The 22,720-nt window shown below is 40.5% G+C and overlaps 1 protein-coding gene across 1 annotated transcript in view; it reads right to left on the bottom strand.

The window, feature by feature from the left end:
- LOC307123395 (uncharacterized protein) overlaps window positions 1-22,483 on the bottom strand; it is a gene marked incomplete at its 3' end in the record, with an annotated part of 35,035 nt that extends 12,552 nt beyond the window's left edge. Inside the window, exons 1-3 of the mRNA XM_079811917.1 lie at window positions 22,352-22,483; window positions 16,137-17,473; window positions 9,324-11,474 (exon numbers count right to left, since the gene is read on the bottom strand). Coding sequence (XP_079668043.1) covers window positions 9,324-11,474; window positions 16,137-17,437 — 3,452 coding nt within the window. The 5' untranslated portion in view covers window positions 17,438-17,473; window positions 22,352-22,483. The remainder of the gene's footprint in view (window positions 1-9,323; window positions 11,475-16,136; window positions 17,474-22,351) is intronic.
- Window positions 22,484-22,720: the final 237 nt, after the last annotated feature.

The raw sequence follows: 22,720 nt of genomic DNA, 5'->3' as shown, positions 1-22,720 counted from the left end.
GTGTGGAAGTGAAACAAGTAAATTAATAATCAAGTAGCTAAATTAATAATCCAAGTTGTAAGTCGCTTTGGATAAAAGCGTCTGCTAAATGCATAAATGTAAATGTAAAATGTAAATGTAATAAAAGAGGAGCTGAACGGCGATTTGGAAGAGATTATCCATTTTACAACACAAACTGGAGGCGCAGCAGTTTTCTAGATTTCTGCAGTTTGATATAGCTGCCTACAGAACTTAAAGATCTCACTCTTCTTTCTTGCTGCATTAAAGATTAAATTGGAATTCTGTAATTCTGGTCGGCCCTCATGAGCTAATCACACAGCTGAAGCAGAACTACGAACTGATTGTCCCATTTCCCCTCACCGTGCTGTAACGATTATGGTCGCAGACATTGAATGAATCTTCCAAATGATTCATTAAATGAACATCCCTTTCACAAAGCCCTAATTCAGCTCCAGACCCCAGGAAATCGATCATTTATCACGAGGCTCCATTCTGCCTAGGGCTACCACTTCTATTTTACAATTACGTGATTTCCTATGGACTTTTGACCAAAACTTCACAAAGAGGACAAAAGACTCGTTGTGATCGCAAGACAAAGAAACAAACAGATCTTTGTCTTTTCAATGACCGGTAACTGAACTCCCAGCGACACCAAGCAAACTCCCAGAAAATGTTACATATTGGAATGCATCAGATTATGATTATTGGACTTTCACTCAAATAGCCTTCGACATAGTTTGTTAGCATGTTTACAACTGATACACGTGACTATTATGCATGTATATCATTCCCAAATTCATGCAATTATGTAACTATTGAATGAGTGGATGAAAAGGCACCGTGTTTGATACCTTTGTGCTCGTGTCGATATAATCAAACAGATGAGCTGAATGAAATCTTTATAGAATTAATCATGTCCTTATAATAAGAAATTAGGTCTAAATGTATTCTCTGCTTAAGAGCCGGAAACTTAATTACTATAGATAACCCAATTGTATGGGAGGGGTGGAGACAGTCACCCCTGAACCCTAATTGGCCAGAACCCATCCAGGGGATGGGCAAATTTTTCAGTTTAACCTCAGAACACAGACGTTCTCTGCTAAGTTGTTCTCGCGGTGTTCGCGCGGTTTTCAAGTCGTGTTCACGTGGTGTTCACGTTCTGTTCATTGTTCAGTCAAGAGCTGTTCGCAGCGCGGTTCCAGAATCCGCCAAAGCGACGATCGGACGATCGTGGCAGACCATCAGAGAAAATGGGTTAACAGATTTCATTCAGGCCATCTGCTCTTCTCTCACTTTCTTTTCTTTTACTTTAAGTTTATTTTCTTTCCGTTAAGTCTCGGGTTCTGTTAAGTTTCGCCGCAAAGTTTCTCAACGAGTCTCCAACAGCGCGTGTCAACTTCAACAATGCCCACAAGACTTCCATCCCAGCCGCCAACACGCCACGTGATTGGCTTCCCAAGACGTCGATCAAAGACACGACCAGACCTTCAGCGAATCAAAGACCCGAGGGAACCCCTCTCCAGCCAGGAGACAAAGGGAATCCCCCTTTGTCAAAGACGGCACACGTGAGACAAACGCAAGTAACATCTCTAGATTTCAAGCTGAAATGGTGCATTAGATCAAATGTAATAACCCCGCCTAAGAAACGATAGGAGGATAAATTACTGATCAATGGTTTCTTCAGGTCATGTGTCATAAATGCATATTGCTTGGGATTTCATAACTTCTCTCTCTTAAACTTATTCTTTCCTCACTTTCTTCCTTTCTGCAACGTATGAATGTGCGAGTGCGTGTGTTTATGTTAGATATTAGTTTGATGTGTTAGAGTAATCAATAAAGTTTCGTTTGTAGTCAAAGATAACTGTTCTTGTGTTATGTGCTTATGAATTTAATGTCTCGAACTGCCGACCTAAGTTACCTGGCTGTTAAATAGTGTTTCACTATTGTACGGATATTAATATCCGCTGCAGAGTTGATAATTACAGCCCGTTCAAATGAACGCTCATTTGCTCGGCTGTACATTAGACTCTCGCAAAATTCCCTATGAATTCATTAATTCATTCATTTGAGCTACATAGACTTGTTTCCCTTTAACAAGATTCAAGATTCAAGATTCAAGATTCAAGAGTTTTATTTGTCACATACACAGTTATATACACAATATACAACTGGCAGTGAAATGTAAACAGGTCCGCTCCATGGACAGTGCAAATAACAGTTACAATAGAATAAAATTAGAATAAAAAGTATTAACATAAGTAGAATTATAAATAAATCAAGTAAAAGATAGAAATAGGAAATAAGATAAAAATAAAAATATAAGAATAAAAATATAAAAATATAAAAATAAGTGGATATGATAAGTGAGATAAAGTGCAGTGCAATGGCAGTATGTGGATGTTAATGTTATAAAACTGGATGTTTATGCGTGTGCGGGGGTGAAGTGAAGTCACGTGACTGAGTTCAGGAGTCTGATGGCCTGGGGGAAGAAACTCCTCCTGAGTCTTTCAGTCTTTGCCATCAGGCTACGGAAGCGCTTACCAGATGGCAGCAGGGTGAAGTGAGAGTTTGCAGGGTGATTAATGTCTCTGATGATTTTTGTAGCTCTACCTCTGCAGCGTTTGGTGTAGATGTCCTGCAGAGACGGGAGAGCTGAGCCTGAGATGCGCTCAGATAAGCGCACCACTCTTTGCAGGGCTTTGCCATCGTGACTGGTGCTGTTCCCGTACCACGCTGTGATGCACTGAGTCAGGACACTTTCTATCGCCCCTCCTCAGCTGGCGCAGGTGGTACAGTCTTTGCCAGGCTTTTTTCACCTGTGTCTGGATGTGTGTAGTCCAGGTCAGATCCTCTGAGATGTTCACACCAAGGTATTTGAAGCTGCTCACTCTCTCTACTGGTGTCCCGCTGATCATGAGAGGGGAGTATGACCGATGCTGTCTCTTCCTGAAGTCCACAATCAGTTCTTTGGTCTTGTTAACATTCAGAGAGAGACAGTTGTCCTGGCACCATGATGTCAGTTGCTCCACTTCGTCCAAGTATGCCGTCTCATTGTTGTTGGAGATGAGACCCAGGACAACAGTATCATCAGCAAACTTGATGATCGAGGTGGAGCTGTGTGTGGACAAACAGTCATGGGTGTAGAGAGAGTAGAGCAGGGGACTCAGCACACAGCCCTGTGGAGCTCCAACACTCAGGGTGATGGAGGTGGAGGTGAACTGGCCTACTCTCACCGCCTGGGGTCTGCCAGTGAGGAAATCTTCAATCCAGAGGCAGAGAGAAGAATTCAGGCCTAGATCCAGGAGTTTGTGTGTTAGCTTAATGGGAACTATGGTGTTAAAGGCTGAGCTATAGTCAATAAATAGCAGCCTGACATAGTTCCCACTTTTGCTGTCGATGTGAGTGAGGCAGGAGTGAAGGACGTGAGAGATGGCATCTTCAGTCGATCTATTGGGACGATAGGCAAACTGAAGAGGGTCCAAAGTGTCAGGAATGGAGGAGCAAATGTTGTTTTTAATGAGTCTCTCAAAGTCCTTCATGACTAAAGATGTGAGAGCCACTGGACGATAGTCATTTAGGCAAGAGGGTTTACTGATCTTAGGTACAGGGATGATGGAGGATCGTTTGAAGGAGGTGGGGACAACAGATGTAGCAAGGGACTCGTTAAATATGGATGTAAAGAGCCCTGCGAGCTGATCAGCACAGGACCGCAGAACACGACCTGAAATACCATCCGGCCCAGCAGCTTTCCTGACATCCACACGTTTGAGTGCCCTCCGAACCTCGTCCTCCGAGACAAAGATCACGTGACCGTTGCTGCTCCGAGTGACTCTCTCTGACGCGTCACTCAGACTCCCCTTTAAGTTCTCACATATCGGTGGACGAATAAGTTAAGGTGTAAACATTAATTCTGAATTATTTATAAATTATAGCGTAATTCGAGTCTCTTTCATTTTAATTCAAATTCCCCGTTGAGTTATTATTTTATCTGACTCATTGTCGCTACAGTGCCAACAGGGCAATTAGTAGCTCTGCTTCAGCTGTGCGATACCAGGGGCGACCAGAATTACTGACATGCCAGAAATTCATCCAACCGTCTCTCGTTTCTCCCTGTACACTGGACAAATATGGGATGACTTTACTATCAAACTGATTAATAAATACACGCATAATTATCCATGAACTTGATACATTTTGTAGATATTTTCACTGTCCACAAACAAATGCCTTTCGACTGGTGTGTGCTAAATACAGAATTACATGAATGTGCAGCATTTTGTACAAATAGAGACATAATTGTGAATGCAAAACTTCGATTTTGGTATTAATGTTGGTCAGAATCTGTGCAGTTGAATGATGGGAAAGATAGATTGACAGTAAGCCTCACCAGTGGAGAATTAAGATGACAAAAAAAATCAACATTGATTCAATGTTTGTCTTTTCAACACTGAAAAGCATTGAATTATCAACATTGATCCAATATTATTTAGCATTAAATTATCAACATTGGTCCACTATTCTTTTAGCATCGAACTATCAACATTGATTCAATATTACCTAGCATTGACATTTCAACCACAACCAAATTGATGATTCTGATGGAATTTCAACATTGACTCAATGTCACAATGCTATCTGGGTAGCCACTCAGCATTTTCCCTGGCCACAATTCTGACATCGATGTCATGGGGGAAGCTGCCATATATATATTTTTAATATTATCTCATAATTTGGCACCAGGTACATTACGCTGCTGTCACTAACCTGATGCACGGATCTGTTCATTTATTAATTCATTTAAAATACTTAATTTTGTAGTAGGCATATAGCTAGTAAGCCAACAGTTTTTGCTTATTTGTATTGTTTGCTTATAATTTTGAGTGACAGATGTCGTATTTGATTTAGCCTATTTTAGTCTGAGCTATTTTTTACGGTGTTGACAGTATGATAAGACAAAATAAATAAAACTATTGTATAGCCAACATTTTATATTTGTAATCCACCGTCTCTCTCTTTCTGTAGGGGAAATTTAAATGTGAGATTCTAGAAACAAAATCTAAATTTAGCGGGATCGGTCGGTCTGTGAAAGCCACTACTACAGAAAGTTTTGTTCACTTCAAGTTCAAGACTTCCCGACACACGCTTGAACTTTTCAGACTGCCCGCTCCTGTTCAAAGTACACCAGAGTTACTGGCCGCTACCGTCTTTCACTGGACAATTTTCACGCGGGAATGCAGACTAGTTACAAATCCTGTTGTCACCGGCGTGCAATGAATTCTGAGATAGGGAAGGCTGTGAAGAGTGCATCTGTTGTACCCTTCATTTGCCTGAGAAACAAAGGGCGCATTTGAAGTCCCTTTTGAATTGACTGCTCTTATGAGAATACTCTACAAAATGGGCACTTTGGCATAATTCTTATTGTTTGTTTAGGCTTGAAAGAGAACTCGATTCTGGTGTGCTGTGTGCATCACAGACAGGGCATTCACAGGCAATGCAACATTCACAGAGCACTTGGCTAGTGATTTAACAGCATTACCAGCCACAGTTAATTTTTACCCGCATTTGCCGGGTGTTAATTTCAAACCATATATATATATATATACCCGTATTTGCCGAGTTGACAGGTAATGTCAAGTTCTGGTGGTCAACAGAATATAATCCACAATTTGAAAGCATAATTCACATTGAATGCTCTCAGTCCACACTAGTGTTTTCCAAAAAAATTTCGTCTACACTGAATCATCTGAAATGTTTAAATCCCTTTACAGTGTCAGTGTTAAATGTTATAAAAGCCCAATAAGATGTGTCCGATCAAAATGCTAATTATTTTCATATTTCCTGGGATTTCCCTGTTATTAAGAAATATTGTAGAGGGATTCACATTGCCCTAAAATATATTTTTGTGTTTATCCATTTGGAATAGCATCTTCAAAAAGCTGTTATTGCTGGATGCTGGTCTTAGGTTGGATGGAGGGACAAATTGGAGAGAAAGACAAATATGTTTTGAAATTTATACAGATTAAAGTATAAATAAAGTATGAAAAAAACTCTGAAGTCTGAGGGGTTTTCACTGAATTCAGCTAAAAATGGGCTACAATAACATGTGAGCAGCATGTATGTACATGTTTGTATTTTGGAGAAAATAACGTATGCATGGTCACTGATATAAGGTCACAAAAAACAACAAGACTTTTGGGAACTGGTCCTTGTTGCCTATAGTTTTTGCTTCAAAATAATGTAAACATCATCCTGCCTACTCATTCACATAAAACAATACATTGATTTAAATGTTGTAAGACACTTTTTGTTTACAAAAGCCATGTGTGTGGAGGCGTGAATGATCATGAATGATGCTGTGATTGAGTCAGGTATGAGAGAGGGAACTACAAGAAAGAGTGTGAGGACAAAAGAACTACATACATTTTGTTTGTAGATTATTTATAATATAGTTAACAATGTAATAAAAATATAAATTAAGGTCAAAGGCACATTTTGAGTACAGAGTCATATCTGAAAACTGCCACAATTACCATGACAACAACTACAGTTCAAAGCAATATGAAAACTGCCACAATTACCATGACAACAACTACAGTTCAAAGCAATATGAGAACTGCCACAATTACCATGACAACAACTACAGTTCAAAGCAATATGAAAACTGCCACAATTACCATGACAACAACTCCAGTTCAAAGCAATATGAGAACTGCCACAATTACCATGACAACAACTACAGTTCAAACAATATGAAAACTGCCACAATTACCATGAAAACAACTACAGTTCAAAGCAATATGAAAACTGCCACAATTACCATGACAACAACTACAGTTCAAAGCAATATGAAAACTGCCACAATTACCATGACAACAACTACAGTTCAAAGCAATATGAGAACTGCCACAATTACCATGACAACAACTACAGTTCAAAGCAATATGAAAACTGCCACAATTACCATGACAACAACTACAGTTCAAAGCAATATGAAAACTGCCACAATTACCATTACAACAACTACAGTTCAAAGCAATATGAAAACTGCCACAATTACCATGACAACAACTACAGTTCAAAGCAATATAAGAACTGCCACAATTACCATGACAACAACTCCAGTTCAAAGCAATACGAGAACCGCCACAATTACCATGACAACAACTACAGTTCAAAGCAATACAAGAACCGCCACAATTACCATGACAACAACTACAGTTCAAAGCAATATGAGAACCGCCACAATTACCATGACAACAACTACAGTTCAAAGCAATATGAGAACTGCCACAATTACCATGAAAACAACTCCAGTTCAAAGCAATACGAGAACCGCCACAATTACCATGACAACAACTACAGTTCAAAGCAATACGAGAACTGCCACAATTACCATGACAACAACTCCAGTTCAAAGCAATATGAGAACCGCCACAATTACCATGACAACAACTACAGTTCAAAGCAATATGAGAACTGCCACAATTACCATGACAACAACTCCAGTTCAAAGCAATATGAGAACCGCCGCAATTACCATGACAACAACTACAGTTCAAAGCAATACGAGAACCGCCACAATTACCATGACAACAACTACAGTTCAAAGCAATACGAGAACTGCCACAATTACCATGACAACAACTACAGTTCAAAGCAATATGAGAACTGCCACAATTACCATGACAACAACTACAGTTCAAAGCAATATGAGAACTGCCACAATTACCATGACAACAACTCCAGTTCAAAGCAATATGAAAACTGCCACAATTACCATGACAACAACTACAGTTCAAAGCAATATGAAAACTGCCACAATTACCATGACAACAACTCCAGTTCAAAGCAATATGAAAACTGCCACAATTACCATGACAACAACTACAGTTCAAAGCAATATGAAAACTGCCACAATTACCATGACAACAACTCCAGTTCAAAGCAATATGAGAACCGCCGCAATTACCATGACAACAACTCCAGTTCAAAGCAATATGAGAACCGCCGCAATTACCATGACAACAACTACAGTTCAAAGCAATACGAGAACCGCCACAATTACCATGACAACAACTACAGTTCAAAGCAATACGAGAACTGCCACAATTACCATGACAACAACTACAGTTCAAAGCAATATGAGAACTGCCACAATTACCATGACAACAACTCCAGTTCAAAGCAATATGAAAACTGCCACAATTACCATGACAACAACTACAGTTCAAAGCAATATGAAAACTGCCACAATTACCATGACAACAACTACAGTTCAAAGCAATATGAGAACCGCCACAATTACCATGGCAACAAATGTAGTCTAGTTAATTTTGCTGTGACCTAAAGTTAAATTTTGAGAAGGTCATTCGACTGAACTGCAGTGAATCTACTACAGACTACAGATATGCTTCCTTTAGATGTAGTTTATTTTACTGCAGTGTTTCTAGAGGTAGTTGTTTATTATCTAGTTCATAGTTGAGGAGTAAATATTAAGTTTTTCTACATCTTTTGACATATAAGAGGTCTCTGTCCCATTGAAACATCCTGCAAGAACATACATTTGCATATGACCGCCTCTAGAGCAAGACATCAACCAATAGTTTGACATCATTGCACTATAGGCCCCGCCCACTGGCGATCAGTCATTTTGACACGTCCTGTTTAAACAGCTCGTTTGTGTCTCTGTAGTGGATGGATTATTTTAATGGCGTCCTGGATCACATCAGAGGATTATGTGTTTGTCTGGAGCATTTGACTGCAGATTGTTTTGTAAATGAGACACAGTGTGAGGGAGAGTTTGCAGAGAAACTTGTGCAACGATAAAGCAAAGCCAACAGTATTGGATCTGACAGCAGCTAGATCTTAAAGCTAAAGTATGTTCATAAAGGCATGAGCAGTTTAATAATACTTTGTCTGTAAATGTTTTATATGAGTGTTGGAGGCATTGATATTTTGTCTTATGCCGTGACATTAGCCGATTATAATGCTGGCGTTTACTGACAAGAGCCGGCCCTTGAAAACGGATCATTTCAGACAGAGGGTCAGAATGAGGTTGGAAAATCATTGATGTGTATTTGTGGATTATTAACAGCACAAGTCAGTGGTGCCAAACTCAGCTCCTGATTGGTTGCATCAGGTTTGTTTAATTAGGGTTGAAGCTAAACTCTGCAGGACTGTGGCCCTCCAGGGAACTGAGTTTGGCACCCCTAGTATGAGTGAACATTGAGGAACATTCAAATAAAATCCATGTCATGACCCCTTTAAAGATGTTAGAGTCATTATTAATCATGACTCTTCATTTGTGAATAATTAACACTCACAGAGCTTTTCTGCAGTTGTTCACAGCTGGTATCAGTCTTCCTCTGCCCTCAGCTGATGTGTTGTATTTCATGGGGTTCAGCTCATCCAGCGGCTCCTCTGAGATCTGAAGCATGTAGGTGATTGTTGAGCACTGAGCTGGAGAGAGTTCCTCCTTTGAGTGTTTGTCTGATTTCACAAACTCCTGAATCTCTCTGGACAGAGTCTGATCTTTCACTTCCAGCAGACAGAGGAACAGATTGATGGATTGATCAGATGAGAGATCATACTCCTCATCTTTGATCTTGTCTTTAATGTACCGTGTGGTTCTCCTGATGTCCTCTGAGATTTTCTCTGTGTGTGTCAGTAGATCCTGTAAGAGTCTCTGATTGGACTCCAGTGAGACGCCCAGCAGGAACCGCAGGAACAGATCCAGCTGCCCATTCTTACTCTTGAGGGCTTTATCTACTGCTGATCTTAGTAGATAATACAGAGAGTCAGAGTCATGTTCAGAGTCATGTTCAGAGTCATGTTCAGAGTCATGTTCAGAGTCAGAGTCATGTTCAGAGTCATGTTCAGAGTCATGTTCAGAGTCATGTTCAGAGTCAGAGTCATGTTCAGAGTCATGTTCAGAGTCATGTTCAGAGTCATGTTCAGAGTCATGTTCAGAGTCATGTTCAGAGTCATGTTCAGAGTCATGTTCATATTCTGCATTCAGAAGCTGCAGTTGTTCCCTGTTCTTGATCACATGAGAGTAAAACTCATAGAAAGCAGCGAGAAACTCCTGGACGCTCAGATGAATGAAGCTGTAGACTTTCCTCTGATGAATCACAGATTCCATCTTAAAGATCTCAGTGCAGATCCCAGAATGCACTGCGGCGTCAGTGACGTCTATGCCGCTCTCTCTCAGGTCCTCCTCATAGAACATCACATTGCCCTTCATCAGCTGTTTGAAAGCCACTTCAGCAAGTTTCACAATCACTTCTCTGTTGGACTGCAGGAGTTTCTCTGGATCTCTCTCTTCATACTTCTGATTCCTCATGTTGATCTGAATCAGCAGGAAGTGGATGTACATTTCAGTCAGAGTTTGAGGGATTTCTGCACTCAGATCTTCTTCCAGGAGCTTCTGAAGCACAGTGGATGAGATCCAGCAGAAGACGGGTATGTGGCACATGATGTGGAGGCTTCTTGCTCTTCTGATGTGTGAGATGATTCTGCTGGCTTGATGCTCATCACTGATTCTCTTCCTGAAATATTCCTCCTTCTGATACTCATTGAATCCCTGAATCTCTGTCAGACGGTTGATGTATTTGGAGGGGATCTGATTGGCTGCTGCTGGTCTGGAGGTGATCCAGATGAGAGCCGAGGGAAGCATCTCTCCTTTCATGAGCTTTGACATCAACACATCCACTGATGAAGTCTCAGTCACACCAGAAACTTCCTTTGACATCAACACATCCACTGATGAAGTCTCAGTCACATCAGAAACTTCCTGAGCGTCTGAAAACCTCAATGTAATTCTGCTTTCATCCAGACCATCAAAGATGAACACAACTTTACACTCCTCATAAATCCTTGAGTCCAGATCTTGAAGTTCAGGATGAAAGTCCAGCAGAAGTCTGTGAAGACTGTACTGATGATCTCGGATCAAGTTCAGCTCTCGAAATGGAAGCACAAACATGAAATCTACATCCTGATTGGCTCTTCCCTCTGCCCAGTCCAGAATGAGCTTCTGCACAGAGACGGTTTTTCCGATTCCAGCGATGCCTTTAGTAAGAACAGTCTTGATCTGCTCTTTCTCCTCACGTCCTGGTTCAGGTGAGGCTGTAAAGATGTCATTGCAGTAGATTGGAGTGTCTTGTGAGTGTTGTGTTCTGGCTGTTTTCTCCATCTGTAAAACCTCATGTTCTTCATTCACTCCTTCTCTCTCTCCCTCTATGATGTAGAGCTGTGTGTAGATCCTGTTCAGGAGGGCTTCATTCTCCTGGAGTTTCAGTCCCTCAAATAATCTCTCATACTTGTTCTTCATGCTGGTTTTGTGCTGGTCTTTGACTCTCTGCAGTTGATGATCCACTGGTTGATTGTGTCTGTTCAGGGACGCAGTAACGGTTGTGTTGTTCAGACAGAAGACTGAGGCGGCCCCTCCAGAGATGCTTCGGTTTCTGTCCACTATGCTGAAAAAAACAGATAAAACAATTATGTAAAATAAAGAAATGAATGTATAAATAACATTGAAATGTAAAGCACATAGTAAATCAACACAGATGACAATCCTGACATTAATTATACAGAAAATATATTACTTCAATTTCAGTTTAACTTTTAAAGTTAATAGTCAAAATGTTAACAAGATAAAGTCAAAATTAATGTTCTATTAGTGTTGACAAAAACATCGATATTTCGCTATGTATCGATACAGAAATATCTGAACCGATACGATACTCATTTTCTACAGTATGGATACCAGCTGTGCTCTCCTCTTGATGACAGTGAGTTGACCCGCACACACCTCCTCTCATTCAGTCCGGTTAACCCTCTGAACACGGCGAGCGCGCGTTCTGCTGGATTTATCCTCATGACGGCGTGTTAGTGTTGGTGTGAGCGGTCTGAATTTCGCGCAGAATTGCACATACCGTTAATTCTACTAATTCCCGCAGTTTTCGCGCTCGCATATGAAGCGCACACACACACCGTATTAAAGCCGCCTCTGATATACAAGTGCAAATATTAGTTCCTTTTTCCAGCTTATTAATGGTCAAACACACTCAGAAATGTCTCAATGCCCATCTTGGTCAGTATTAAAGTGAACACAGTCGTCCAGTTCAGGAAGAATGTGTAACAGGAACAGTGTTTGGGATCCATGCGTGAGTCGGGTCTTAAAGGGACAGCAGTTATTTATTATTTAAACTACAAAAAGACAAACGATCAATTACTGCTCTTAACTTATTAACTTTAATGGATTCATCTGTATTTAATTTTTTACAATAAAGATTATCCAATGTTATTTTAAATTTGATTACTTTTTTTATATTCAGTTTCTTACTTGAATACTGTTAGACCAACCTGAAAAAATAAAGCAGTCTATTTAATTTGTATCTTTATTCTATTGTGTTTATTTGTGCTATTGTTTGTTATTTGTTTATTTCAGGGTTCCCACTCTTTCATGAACACCAGATTCAAGGACTTTCAAGGACTTTTTAAAGCACCTTTTATTTTAAATCAAGCACAATAAATACAATAAAGGTGGGTGTGTTATTGCCAATATATCAAATACCTACTGTACCTGTGTCTATCATTAACGCTAAGGCATATACTGACAACTAAAATACAATTTCCAATGAGGAAAAATTTGCAATTTTACAAAATCCAATGAGGAAAGAGGCTGGTGTACAAGAGCGAGCGAGCTTTAACGAGAGATGCAGTTTGCAGCACTCTTATTCCTGCTTTTAACATTTATTTCACACTAGTTTTAGTTTTCTTTTTTATAAATCATTACTTAATTAAAACATCAAAATATAGAAATAATATTGTATACATGAATTTTCCAATTAAATGAAAAGATTTCAGATGTTTACGTGCTTTTATTTTTATTTTTTGCGCAGTGATGAAATATTGCCCTTGTAAATACTTGCCAGCATTTCAGTAATGAAAGTCTAGATCTTTAAAATGCATCCAAATTACAGCAAAGCGCAACCATACGGTGGCCTGCAGGGGTCAAAAAGGATATAAACAGTGCATTTTGAAGTGATCTCATCTTGAAAACTCTGAGATGTGGATTCGGACGGCAATTAAATGACCACACGTCCTTGGTTTTTGTCTAAAAACAGTAGGTAATTCGGCCGGGGATTTTTATGCGGGTGTGGGAGAAAAACACTGACCTTCTGGATTTGGGCGGCAATAAAATCTCCGACTAGCCCCTGTCAATGATGAAAATACCTTATGACCCCACGAGAAACAATTACCATCCGAATAGGGCTCTGAACAGTAGATGGTGCTTATGGAACAGCAAAAATATATTCCTTCCTCCCGTAATGCTGTTTTGTTCTGGCTTTGGCAGCGCATGAAGGCCAATTTTTGTAATAGCACACGCTACTCTAACAAAATGCAGTTCATGCTTAATTCAAGCACTTTCAAGGACCTATGTTTGTTTTCAAGTACTTTCCAGGCCTTGAATCCATGTGTCTGAAATTCAAGAAACTTTCAAGTACATTCAAGAAGCGTGGGAACCCTGTTATTTGTTCTTATTTTATTACTGTTTACTCGTCTTTTTAAATTCAATTTGAGATCAAGCTTCCTTGTACCTGGTCCTAGCAGACTCTCTACATTTCATTTGTTCAGAGAGTCTGGCCGCTCTCCATTGACCAGCGTTCACTTCATTGAAGGCGGGAACTCTGGTTAGATCCAATAGTTTTAAACTTCCACAGAGCCGCTCTGGATCTGCCTTAACCAATCGCTGACGTTTGGTCGTGAGGTATGCCGTGCGGCGTTCGCCTCTGTTTCTCACAGGAAGTCGGTAAAAATAACTGTGCAGCACCTCAGTGATTAAACCTAAACCTGGTGCCTTCAGATTGTGCTTTACTCACAGGGGAGAGTTGTGTGATGGGGAACGGCTGCTCACGGGTCCGTGACATGATTGTGCTGTAAATAAAATATCATATGCTTGGTATGATGAGAATAAATGCTGCCGTAAATAACGGCCCAAATGTTTACGTGCTTTTCTTCTGTTTATTGTTTGAGGGGTGATGAAATATATCGCTCTTGAAAACACTCGCCAGCATTTACAGAAATACAAGTCTAATGCATCAAATGACAGCGCAGCCGTACAGTGCTCTGCAGGGGTCAAAAAGGATAAAAACAGTGGATTTTGAAGTGATATATTCTTGAAAACTCAGGCAGCAGTTAAATGACCACATGACCTGGTGTTTGTCTAAAGCAGGAGGTCATTCGGCCGGGGATTTTTATGCGGTGGTGGGTAGGGGTGCACCGATCCGATATTAGGATCGGATATGGGCCGCGATACTGACAAAATAGCTGGATCGGGGATCGGAAAAATGAACAGATCCACAAGCCGATCCAGGTGTTTTTTTTCCGTCGCAGCAGAACCTGCGTCATTTGTCAGCTTCACGTGTGTCGCATGCTTGCTAGAGGCAACATGGAGCGAGCCAGAGAGTCGCTGTGGAGGAGATATTTCACGCTTGCCACGCCGACTAGTTCATCAGCTGTTTCCATGGCTGCAAAGTAACTTTAATGTTTCGAGGGGAGGTGGTATTACTGCAAAGTCAGGGTTTTTCCTGCATTGAACATTTTTTGACGGCCGCCAAAGTCTAATTTGATGAGTTATTGTGATTTACGAGTGATGTAGAACAGATGCTGCGCTTGTGACTGAGTGACAGAGAGAACGATCAGAGCTCCTCCCCCGCGCGCGCTCTCTGGGTCTTCAAAATAATCTCTGTTAGCTCTCTCTCATATTTCACATATTAATCCAAATCAAAAGGTCGGAAGACCGAAACCATGTTGCACGTGACACATTCGGACAATTTTGTCCTTGAATTACCGCTGGTTGTGAATTGCGCTCAAAAAACATCGACTCTTCTCTGACCAGCTGACATAAAGCATACTTTCAATAAACGGGAGAACAAATCATATCCAGTTATGAAGTGTTTTCTGTGTGTTGACATCTTTCGCAATGTTCTAACAGACGGGATTCGCACACACCGCGTCTGCTAATGTCCGATTCGCCACCTAATGACTCCTTTGAACCGAATCATTTTAACGACTGGTTAGAACAACTGATCTGTCCAACACTGAACTCATGAACTCAGTTTATTCATTTACTCAGAACGCATCTGAAATGAGAACACAAGTGCTTACCCAATTTAGCAAGAGTGGGTAGTAAGAATTATTTTTAATTATCAACAGTATTTCAGATTATTTCTGTTGACAATGTGTAGTAAAATAAATAGGCCTAGTCTACAATCATTTAGACTGGAGTGAGGTGAAAGTTGTTATTAGCTAGCTGATCATTTTTATTAAATTGCATATGGCAGAAAATTAGGCTATTTGTTCATTTGTAATGCTACTTTTTAATATTGATATGATTATATACCATATACCAAATGTTTGGTAACTGTCAGATTACTATTGTATGTTTGGCTGTTTTTTGTTTCCACTGCTACGTTTGATTTATTTAAAGAAGTTTGATTACATTCTATTTTAGATTTGAATGCACAATTGTTTTTTAAATAAATAAGAATTCAACACTATACACACATCTGTTATTTTGTCTTAGTTATGTTTAGTTAGTAAAGTCTGGTGCCTTTAGTCTCTTCAAGGAAGGTATAAGGTGGAAGATATACAGTTTATTATTAATTCAACAATAGTATCGGATCGCTATCGGGTATCGACAGATACACAAAGCCCAGGCATCGGTATCGGTATCGGAACTGAAAAAGTTGGATCGGTGCACCCCTAGTGGTGGGAGACGGACAGCAATCCCTGACTAGCCGCTGTAAATGATGACCACACCATCTGACCGCACGAGAAACAGTCACCGGGGCTTCAGCAACTCCTCCAGCACTAACAGAGCGAGCTGGAGAATCACACTTTTCCCGGGACACAACATCACGGCCACCAACAGAACTCAGCACAGAGTGTTCTTGCTCCGGCTATAACTTCTGGATATTCGGCGGCGGAGACACAACGGACCGAACGGCTTCGCTCGCATCTTTCTGGCATCGAATAGCAATACTTTTTAGGTATCGTATCGAAGTTAGAAATTCCAGTATCGTGACAACACTATTTTCTATCACTGAACTTTTGTCCATAGATTTACTTACCTGGGGTCAGGGGTCACTGCTCCATCACTGAATTTAGGAGGATTAATCATGGATGCGTTACTCTTCAGAGACACACAGCTGGGGTCAGGGGTCACTGCTCCATCACTGAAGTTAGGAGGCTCAATTATGGATCTGTTACTCTTCATAGACACACAGCTGGGGTCAGAGGTCACTGCTCCATCACTGAAGCTAGGAGGATCATTGATGGATCTGTTACTCTTCAGAGACACACAGCTGGGGTCAGAGGTCACTGCTCCATCACTGAAGTTAGGAGGCTCAATTATGGATCTGTTACTCTTCATAGACACACAGCTGGGGTCAGAGGTCACTGCTCCATCACTGAAGTTAGGAGGATCATTGATGGATCTGTTACTCTTCAGAGACACACAGCTGGGGTCAGAGGTCACTGCTCCATCACTGAAGTTAGGAGGCTCAATTATGGATCTGTTACTCTTCATAGACACACAGCTGGGGTCAGAGGTCACTGCTCCATCACTGAAGCTAGGAGGATCATTGATGGATCTGTTACTCTTCAGAGACACACAGCTGGGGTCAGAGGTCACTGCTCCATCACTGAAGTTAGGAGGCTCAATTATGGATCTGTTACTCTTCATAGACACACAGCTGGGGTCAGAGGTCACTGCTCCATCACTGAAGTTAGGAGGATCATTGATGGATCTGTTACTCTTCAGAGACACACAGCTGGGGTCAGAGGTCACTGCTCCATCACTGAAGTTAGGAGGATCATTGATGGATCTGTTACTCTTCAGAGACACACAGCTGGGGTCAGAGGTCACTGCTCCATCACTGAAGTAAGGAGGATCATTGATGGATATGTTACTCTTCAGAGACACACAGCTGGGGTCAGAGGTCACTGCTCCATCACTGAAGTTAGGAGGATCATTGATGGATCTGTTACTCTTCAGAGACACACAGCTGGGGTCAGAGGTCACTGCTCCATCACTGAAGTTAGGAGGATCATTGATGGATCTGTTACTCTTCAGAGACACACAGCTGGGGTCAGAGGTCACTGCTCCATCACTGAAGTAAGGAGGATCATTGATGGATCTGTTACTCTTCAGAGACACACAGCTGGGGTCAGAGGTCACTGCTCCATCACTGAAGTAAGGAGGATCATTGATGGATCTGTTACTCTTCAGAGACACACAGCTGGGGTCAGAGGTCACTGCTCCATCACTGAAGTAAGGAGGATCATTGATGGATCTGTTACTCTTCAGAGACACACAGCTGGGGTCAGGAGATGAAGATCTCTTCCTCTTCCTCTTCTCTCTGTTCTCCATATTGAGAAACTGACTTCAGACCTGCATATGGAAACACTGAGAACACATCATTCAGAACATTATTATTCCAGTAAGTCCAGTAAAAACCAACCTTATAACAAAAATGATATTCTAGCGATTTCTGTGCTTCAGAGGGTGCAGTGTCATCAGTTTGTGGAGGATCCTTTGCTCATGAAGTTCATAAAGTACTGGTTTACTGTGGAAGAACTTGTGTGACTGCAGAGATTTGAACCCACTGAACTAGGGACGGTCTGATACTGCCCCGCCCCCGATCAGATAACACGCCCACATTCATTTCTCTGGACTGGTTTCTGTTTGCAGTAGCCCTACTGTGCTGTGTCATGGTGTGGTATAGCCGTGCTGGGCAACGCTAGGGTTGGGCGATGTCCCTTATATTGGCAGTTGACGGATGTTTACAGTAAAACATTGTGATGGTCGATGATATCGTCGTTTGGGGGGGGGTAATTAGGTAAATAGGTAGATAATATACTATATCTCTTTACATAAATACTATTTTCTACTTTTAAAAAAATAATTGAGTTATTTTACTAACCCAGTGTTTTGTATGTGAAGCTGTTTCACGTGAATATTACCACAGGAGTGAAGCACAAAGCTTTGTTTAGCCTAGAAAGGAAATAATGGTCAGATAGCACTTTTTCATTCTGTTTTGCGATCTGGTCATTCAATTTTCCGTGAATTTGAACAATAGGCCTAGTTTTTTTTTTTATCCCAATGGACATGGACATCTCGTTTCTTTTCCCAAATCTTCACTCGCGTCGCACCCATGTTCGCTGGGGATTATAAACGTTTCTTCCTTTCGTTTGCTCATAATTAAATCTATTATAACTCTTCACATCCTTTACTGTGGGAAAATATAAAAACACTGTAGGACGAATACCTTTTTACTTCAAATTTTATTTAACACAGTTTGTTCTTGTTATTAAACTTGGTAAGGCGGGTCAAGTTTGGTTTATTTGAAAAGCTCACACACACACACACACACACACACACACACACACACACACACACACACACACACACACACACACACACACACACACACACACACACACACACACACACACACACACACACACACACACACACACACACACACACACAGGTGATTTTAGTTTAGTTTTCTCTGGCAGTGAATAATCAAACATTGCCTAAATGTCTTGACCAATTGTGGAAGATGAAATCCCAAATAAAGTAATAAAGTCCCACATTCCTCTCAAAGCACAGAGCGGTATATGACGCATCTTTGCGGGGAAATAGTATGAATCAAATATTTTCCTATCTAATATTTAATGTTTTTATATTCTTTAGGTTACCATTATTTACTGAAATGTTTAAATGTTTTACAGGCTGTGGTGTGTTGTTTCACTGATGGAAGTGCTGAAATAAACATGCAAGCTTATGGATGTTTTAGCCTCAAATTATTTCAAAATGTAGGCTATATATATATATATATATATATATATATATATATATATATATATATATATATATATATATATATATATATATATATATATATATATATATATATATATGGCATAGACTACAGTATTTAAAATAGCATATATGCATTTGTTACATTCTCAATTTAATTTACAGAGCAATCCCTGCTAAGTTTTTAGTTTAACTAATACTATAGAAGAGGATTAGTGTGTGTCGCACTCACAACAGACTCGCAACGGGGGCGTGGCATCACGATGGTGGCGCTCGTGAGCGTGAGTGTGTGAGTGCGTGCGTGCGTGCGTGAGTGTGTGAGTGTGAGTGTGACCCCCAATTTCCACCGGCTGCGTTACGGCTCCGTCACGGCGGCGGAGTCAATAAGTTTCCATTAAAGTCAATGAGTGTATTTCCACTGAATGCGGTACAGCTGCGTTCCGACTCCGGCGATCCGCAGCCCTCCGGAGCAGATACGCAGAGCTTCTATCTTTGCCGGATGCCGGAGCGCTCCGCAGCACTACAGGGCAGAGTACGCAGGACAGGAAGTCGAGTGACAAAACAGAACAGCCAGAAACAAAATAAAAGATCCGTTTAATTTTCAAAATAAAATACACGGCGCTCATATTTCCCTACACTACACCTTGAAAACGTCATAATGGGCGGAGACAGGCTTGTTTAAACCCCGTTGACACGATGGATGAAGAAATGCTGATTATTGAGGTACAGAATCAACCCATCATCTATGACCCCTCACATCCTTTTTATAAGGACAACATTAAAAAGGATGCGGCGTGGAAAACTATAGCAGAAGTGATTGGTGTGGATTAGACATGTGCCGGTAAACGGTAATACGATATACCGCAATAATGAACATGCACAATATAGTTATCGTGGGCACTTCAAAATACCGTGAATAATTATTTATTACGAATTATTCAGATTTTTAGAATGAATTTTAAGAATACTTTACCCATCAACCGTTTAAAATGAACAACACGTCAAAGAGGAACGCGCACTGATGTAAATAAACCAAGAGGAACGTGCACTGATGTAAATAGACCGTGCATGAGCCGAGCACATGGCGGAATGAGGAGACACGCTGAAGTGCACATTCATTCTTCGACAGCAGAGGGCGCTGACGCAACAGCAGAAATGCAGCCGTTTACCCAGTAATCACATAACCTAATACATAATACTTAAAGACTTAAGGCTATTCATTTTCAAACTTGCATTTTATATTTCAATCTGGACTAAATTACATGCCCTAGATATTGTTTGAATATGTTCTGACTGTTGTTCAATCACACACTTTACAAGGCTCCAGTATTTAACATTAGTTCCTTCATTAACAAGCTGACAATGAAAAATACTTCTAAAGCATGTATTAATCTATGTTAAATGTACATTTCAGCATACCTATTGTTCTTTATAATTCTTTTGCACTTAAATCTGTTTTAAATATTTCTTTCCTTTATACATTTTTGTGTATTGCTTTATTGTATTTAAATGTTTGGTTCTTTTGTTATAAGAAAGTGATTTAACCTGTTGTAGTATGACAACACTTTTTTTGCAACTTATTTCAATATCGTGATAATACCGTATACCGTGATAAAAGCTTCAGCAATTAATCGCAACATGAAAATTTGATACCGGCACATGCCTAGTGTGGATGGTAAGTCACTATTTTTGTCCAAGAAATAAAGATAGAAAGCAAATAGCTAGTTATGTACTCGTAATGAGGAGTTATATAGCTATACAGGTTAAATATCGCGCGATAACACCAGAATTCGCGAGATTACATGTGGCCTCGTGACGTCAGCTGTCAGTCATGACCGCAGCCGTTCCGCAACAAATCCGGACCTGGGGCCTCATTTATAAAACTTTGCGTAGGATTTGCGTCAGAAGTGGCGTACGGATGAAACATAGGACGTGCGTACGCACAGAAATATTCGGATTTATAAAACCGTGCGCTCGCACATCCTACGCAGTTTTCCCTTAATAAATCACAATCAATTCTAAATGTAGCGCAGCTTTTGCGGCTTCATGTCACGCCCATAGTTGCCCATAAATAGTCAGTGAAACGCCCACAAGTTAATATTCATAATTTGCGAAATCATGGCAAACACAGAGAGGAAATAAAAAAAACGTAACTTCACTCAATGTGAAGTAGAAGTTATCGTTGGCGAGGTGAAAAAGAGGAGAAAAATGTTGTTTGGAGGGCACAGTGTGGGCTTTACTAATGCCAGAAAGGCACTTGAGGTGCAAAAGGTTGCAGACGCCGTAAATGCTGTAGCCTCACAACCTCGGACCGAGGCCGAAAAAAAAAAGAAATGGTCGGACATCAAAGTCGAGGCAAAAAAGCGTCTAGCGCTCCATCGTAAAAATAAAACAAACTAAAGGCATGAATACCATGATTCCGTAGCTGATGAAGAAATTTTTACTATGAAAACAACTTTTCCCAGTGGACAATTAATACATCTATCTATCTATTTATCTATCTATATATATATCTCCCTAATTATCTATCTATCTGTCTATCTAATTGCATCTATATCTGCTCCGCCAGACGGACACATTGACGAGAGTTTTGTACATTTTGTTCTGTTTCCCATATTATTTATGAGGACGCTTGCATAACATGCCAACATTGCAGAACATATTTCACTTTTCTTTTTGCAAATGTGTTCATTTGCATTTCTGTTGTAATTTTCGTTTGATTTTCTTTGTTTTACACTGCAGATCGATCAAACGGGTGTTCGTGTAGGCTGTTAATTGTAAGACTTGCTTTGTGAAGTCTTCATGTTATTTATGAGAGGCAGTACCTATAGCCATTTCTTTTACACAACGTTCTACAGTTTCACACACTTTCACGTGTTTCTTCATCTGCCGACGGTGTCGCCATTTCTCATTTCACCCGTTTTTGTGCGTACGCCTGGGTCAGAGCTTGCGTGAAGGACCGCACATTTTCCCGTCAAGTTTGCTTTTTATAAATACCCATTATTGCGTAGAGAGCGGCGTACGCGTTCTTTTGTGCGTACGCAACGTTTATAAATGAGGCCCCGGGTGGGTATTGACGGACGACGGAACACGGAGCTGTCACGCAGCGGAGCCGACTCGCATCTCAGCAGGCAATCACGTGAATTCGTGGCATACAGAAATCGCGGATCAGTCGCGCACTGCAAACGTGTGATGTGTGAAAGCACAATGGCGCGTCATTCTTCCGCATACGCACCGCACACGGAGTATGTGTGAGTGCGTGCGAGTTATATCTCAGACTGTAAAGAATCCGTAGATGAATGTCAGCTAAAGCAGAATCCCTACAGCTCGACATCATTATAATCCTGAAGATCAACTGGAGCACTTTTACATGCGTCACAAACTTTAAAGATGGACTTTATTATGAGAGCGATTGAGCAATAATATGACATGCTATCAGAAGATGAGAACTCAATTTACCGAGATGGGATGCTTATGTCCGGTTATGAAGACAGATTACAGTTTTAACTCCAAATGTTTGCTTGTCATTAGACTCGAGTCTTTACTTTCGGTTTCCTCAGAATGCGCATGCGCAGATGCTTCGGGCGTCAACAGCAAATAAACCCCGCCCATCTCTCTCTCTCTTCCGCTTCCTTTAGTTTCCTGACGGGGTTCAGTCTGTCAATAACGAACAAATATATTTTTTCTGGCCAAAATATATGTTAAATATATGTTGTTACTGTGAAGCTCAATAAAATATATTTTTGAACTCGAAAATATATTTAATTCAAGCTTCATTTACCAAAATATATTTCAAACTGTATTTCAGGGTCAAGAAAATACATTTCC

This window comes from Gobio gobio (assembly GCF_949357685.1).
Source record: "Gobio gobio genome assembly, chromosome: 3".
Taxonomy (NCBI): Eukaryota; Metazoa; Chordata; class Actinopteri; order Cypriniformes; family Gobionidae; genus Gobio; species Gobio gobio.
This window is presented reverse-complemented; position numbering and strand designations above follow the sequence as displayed.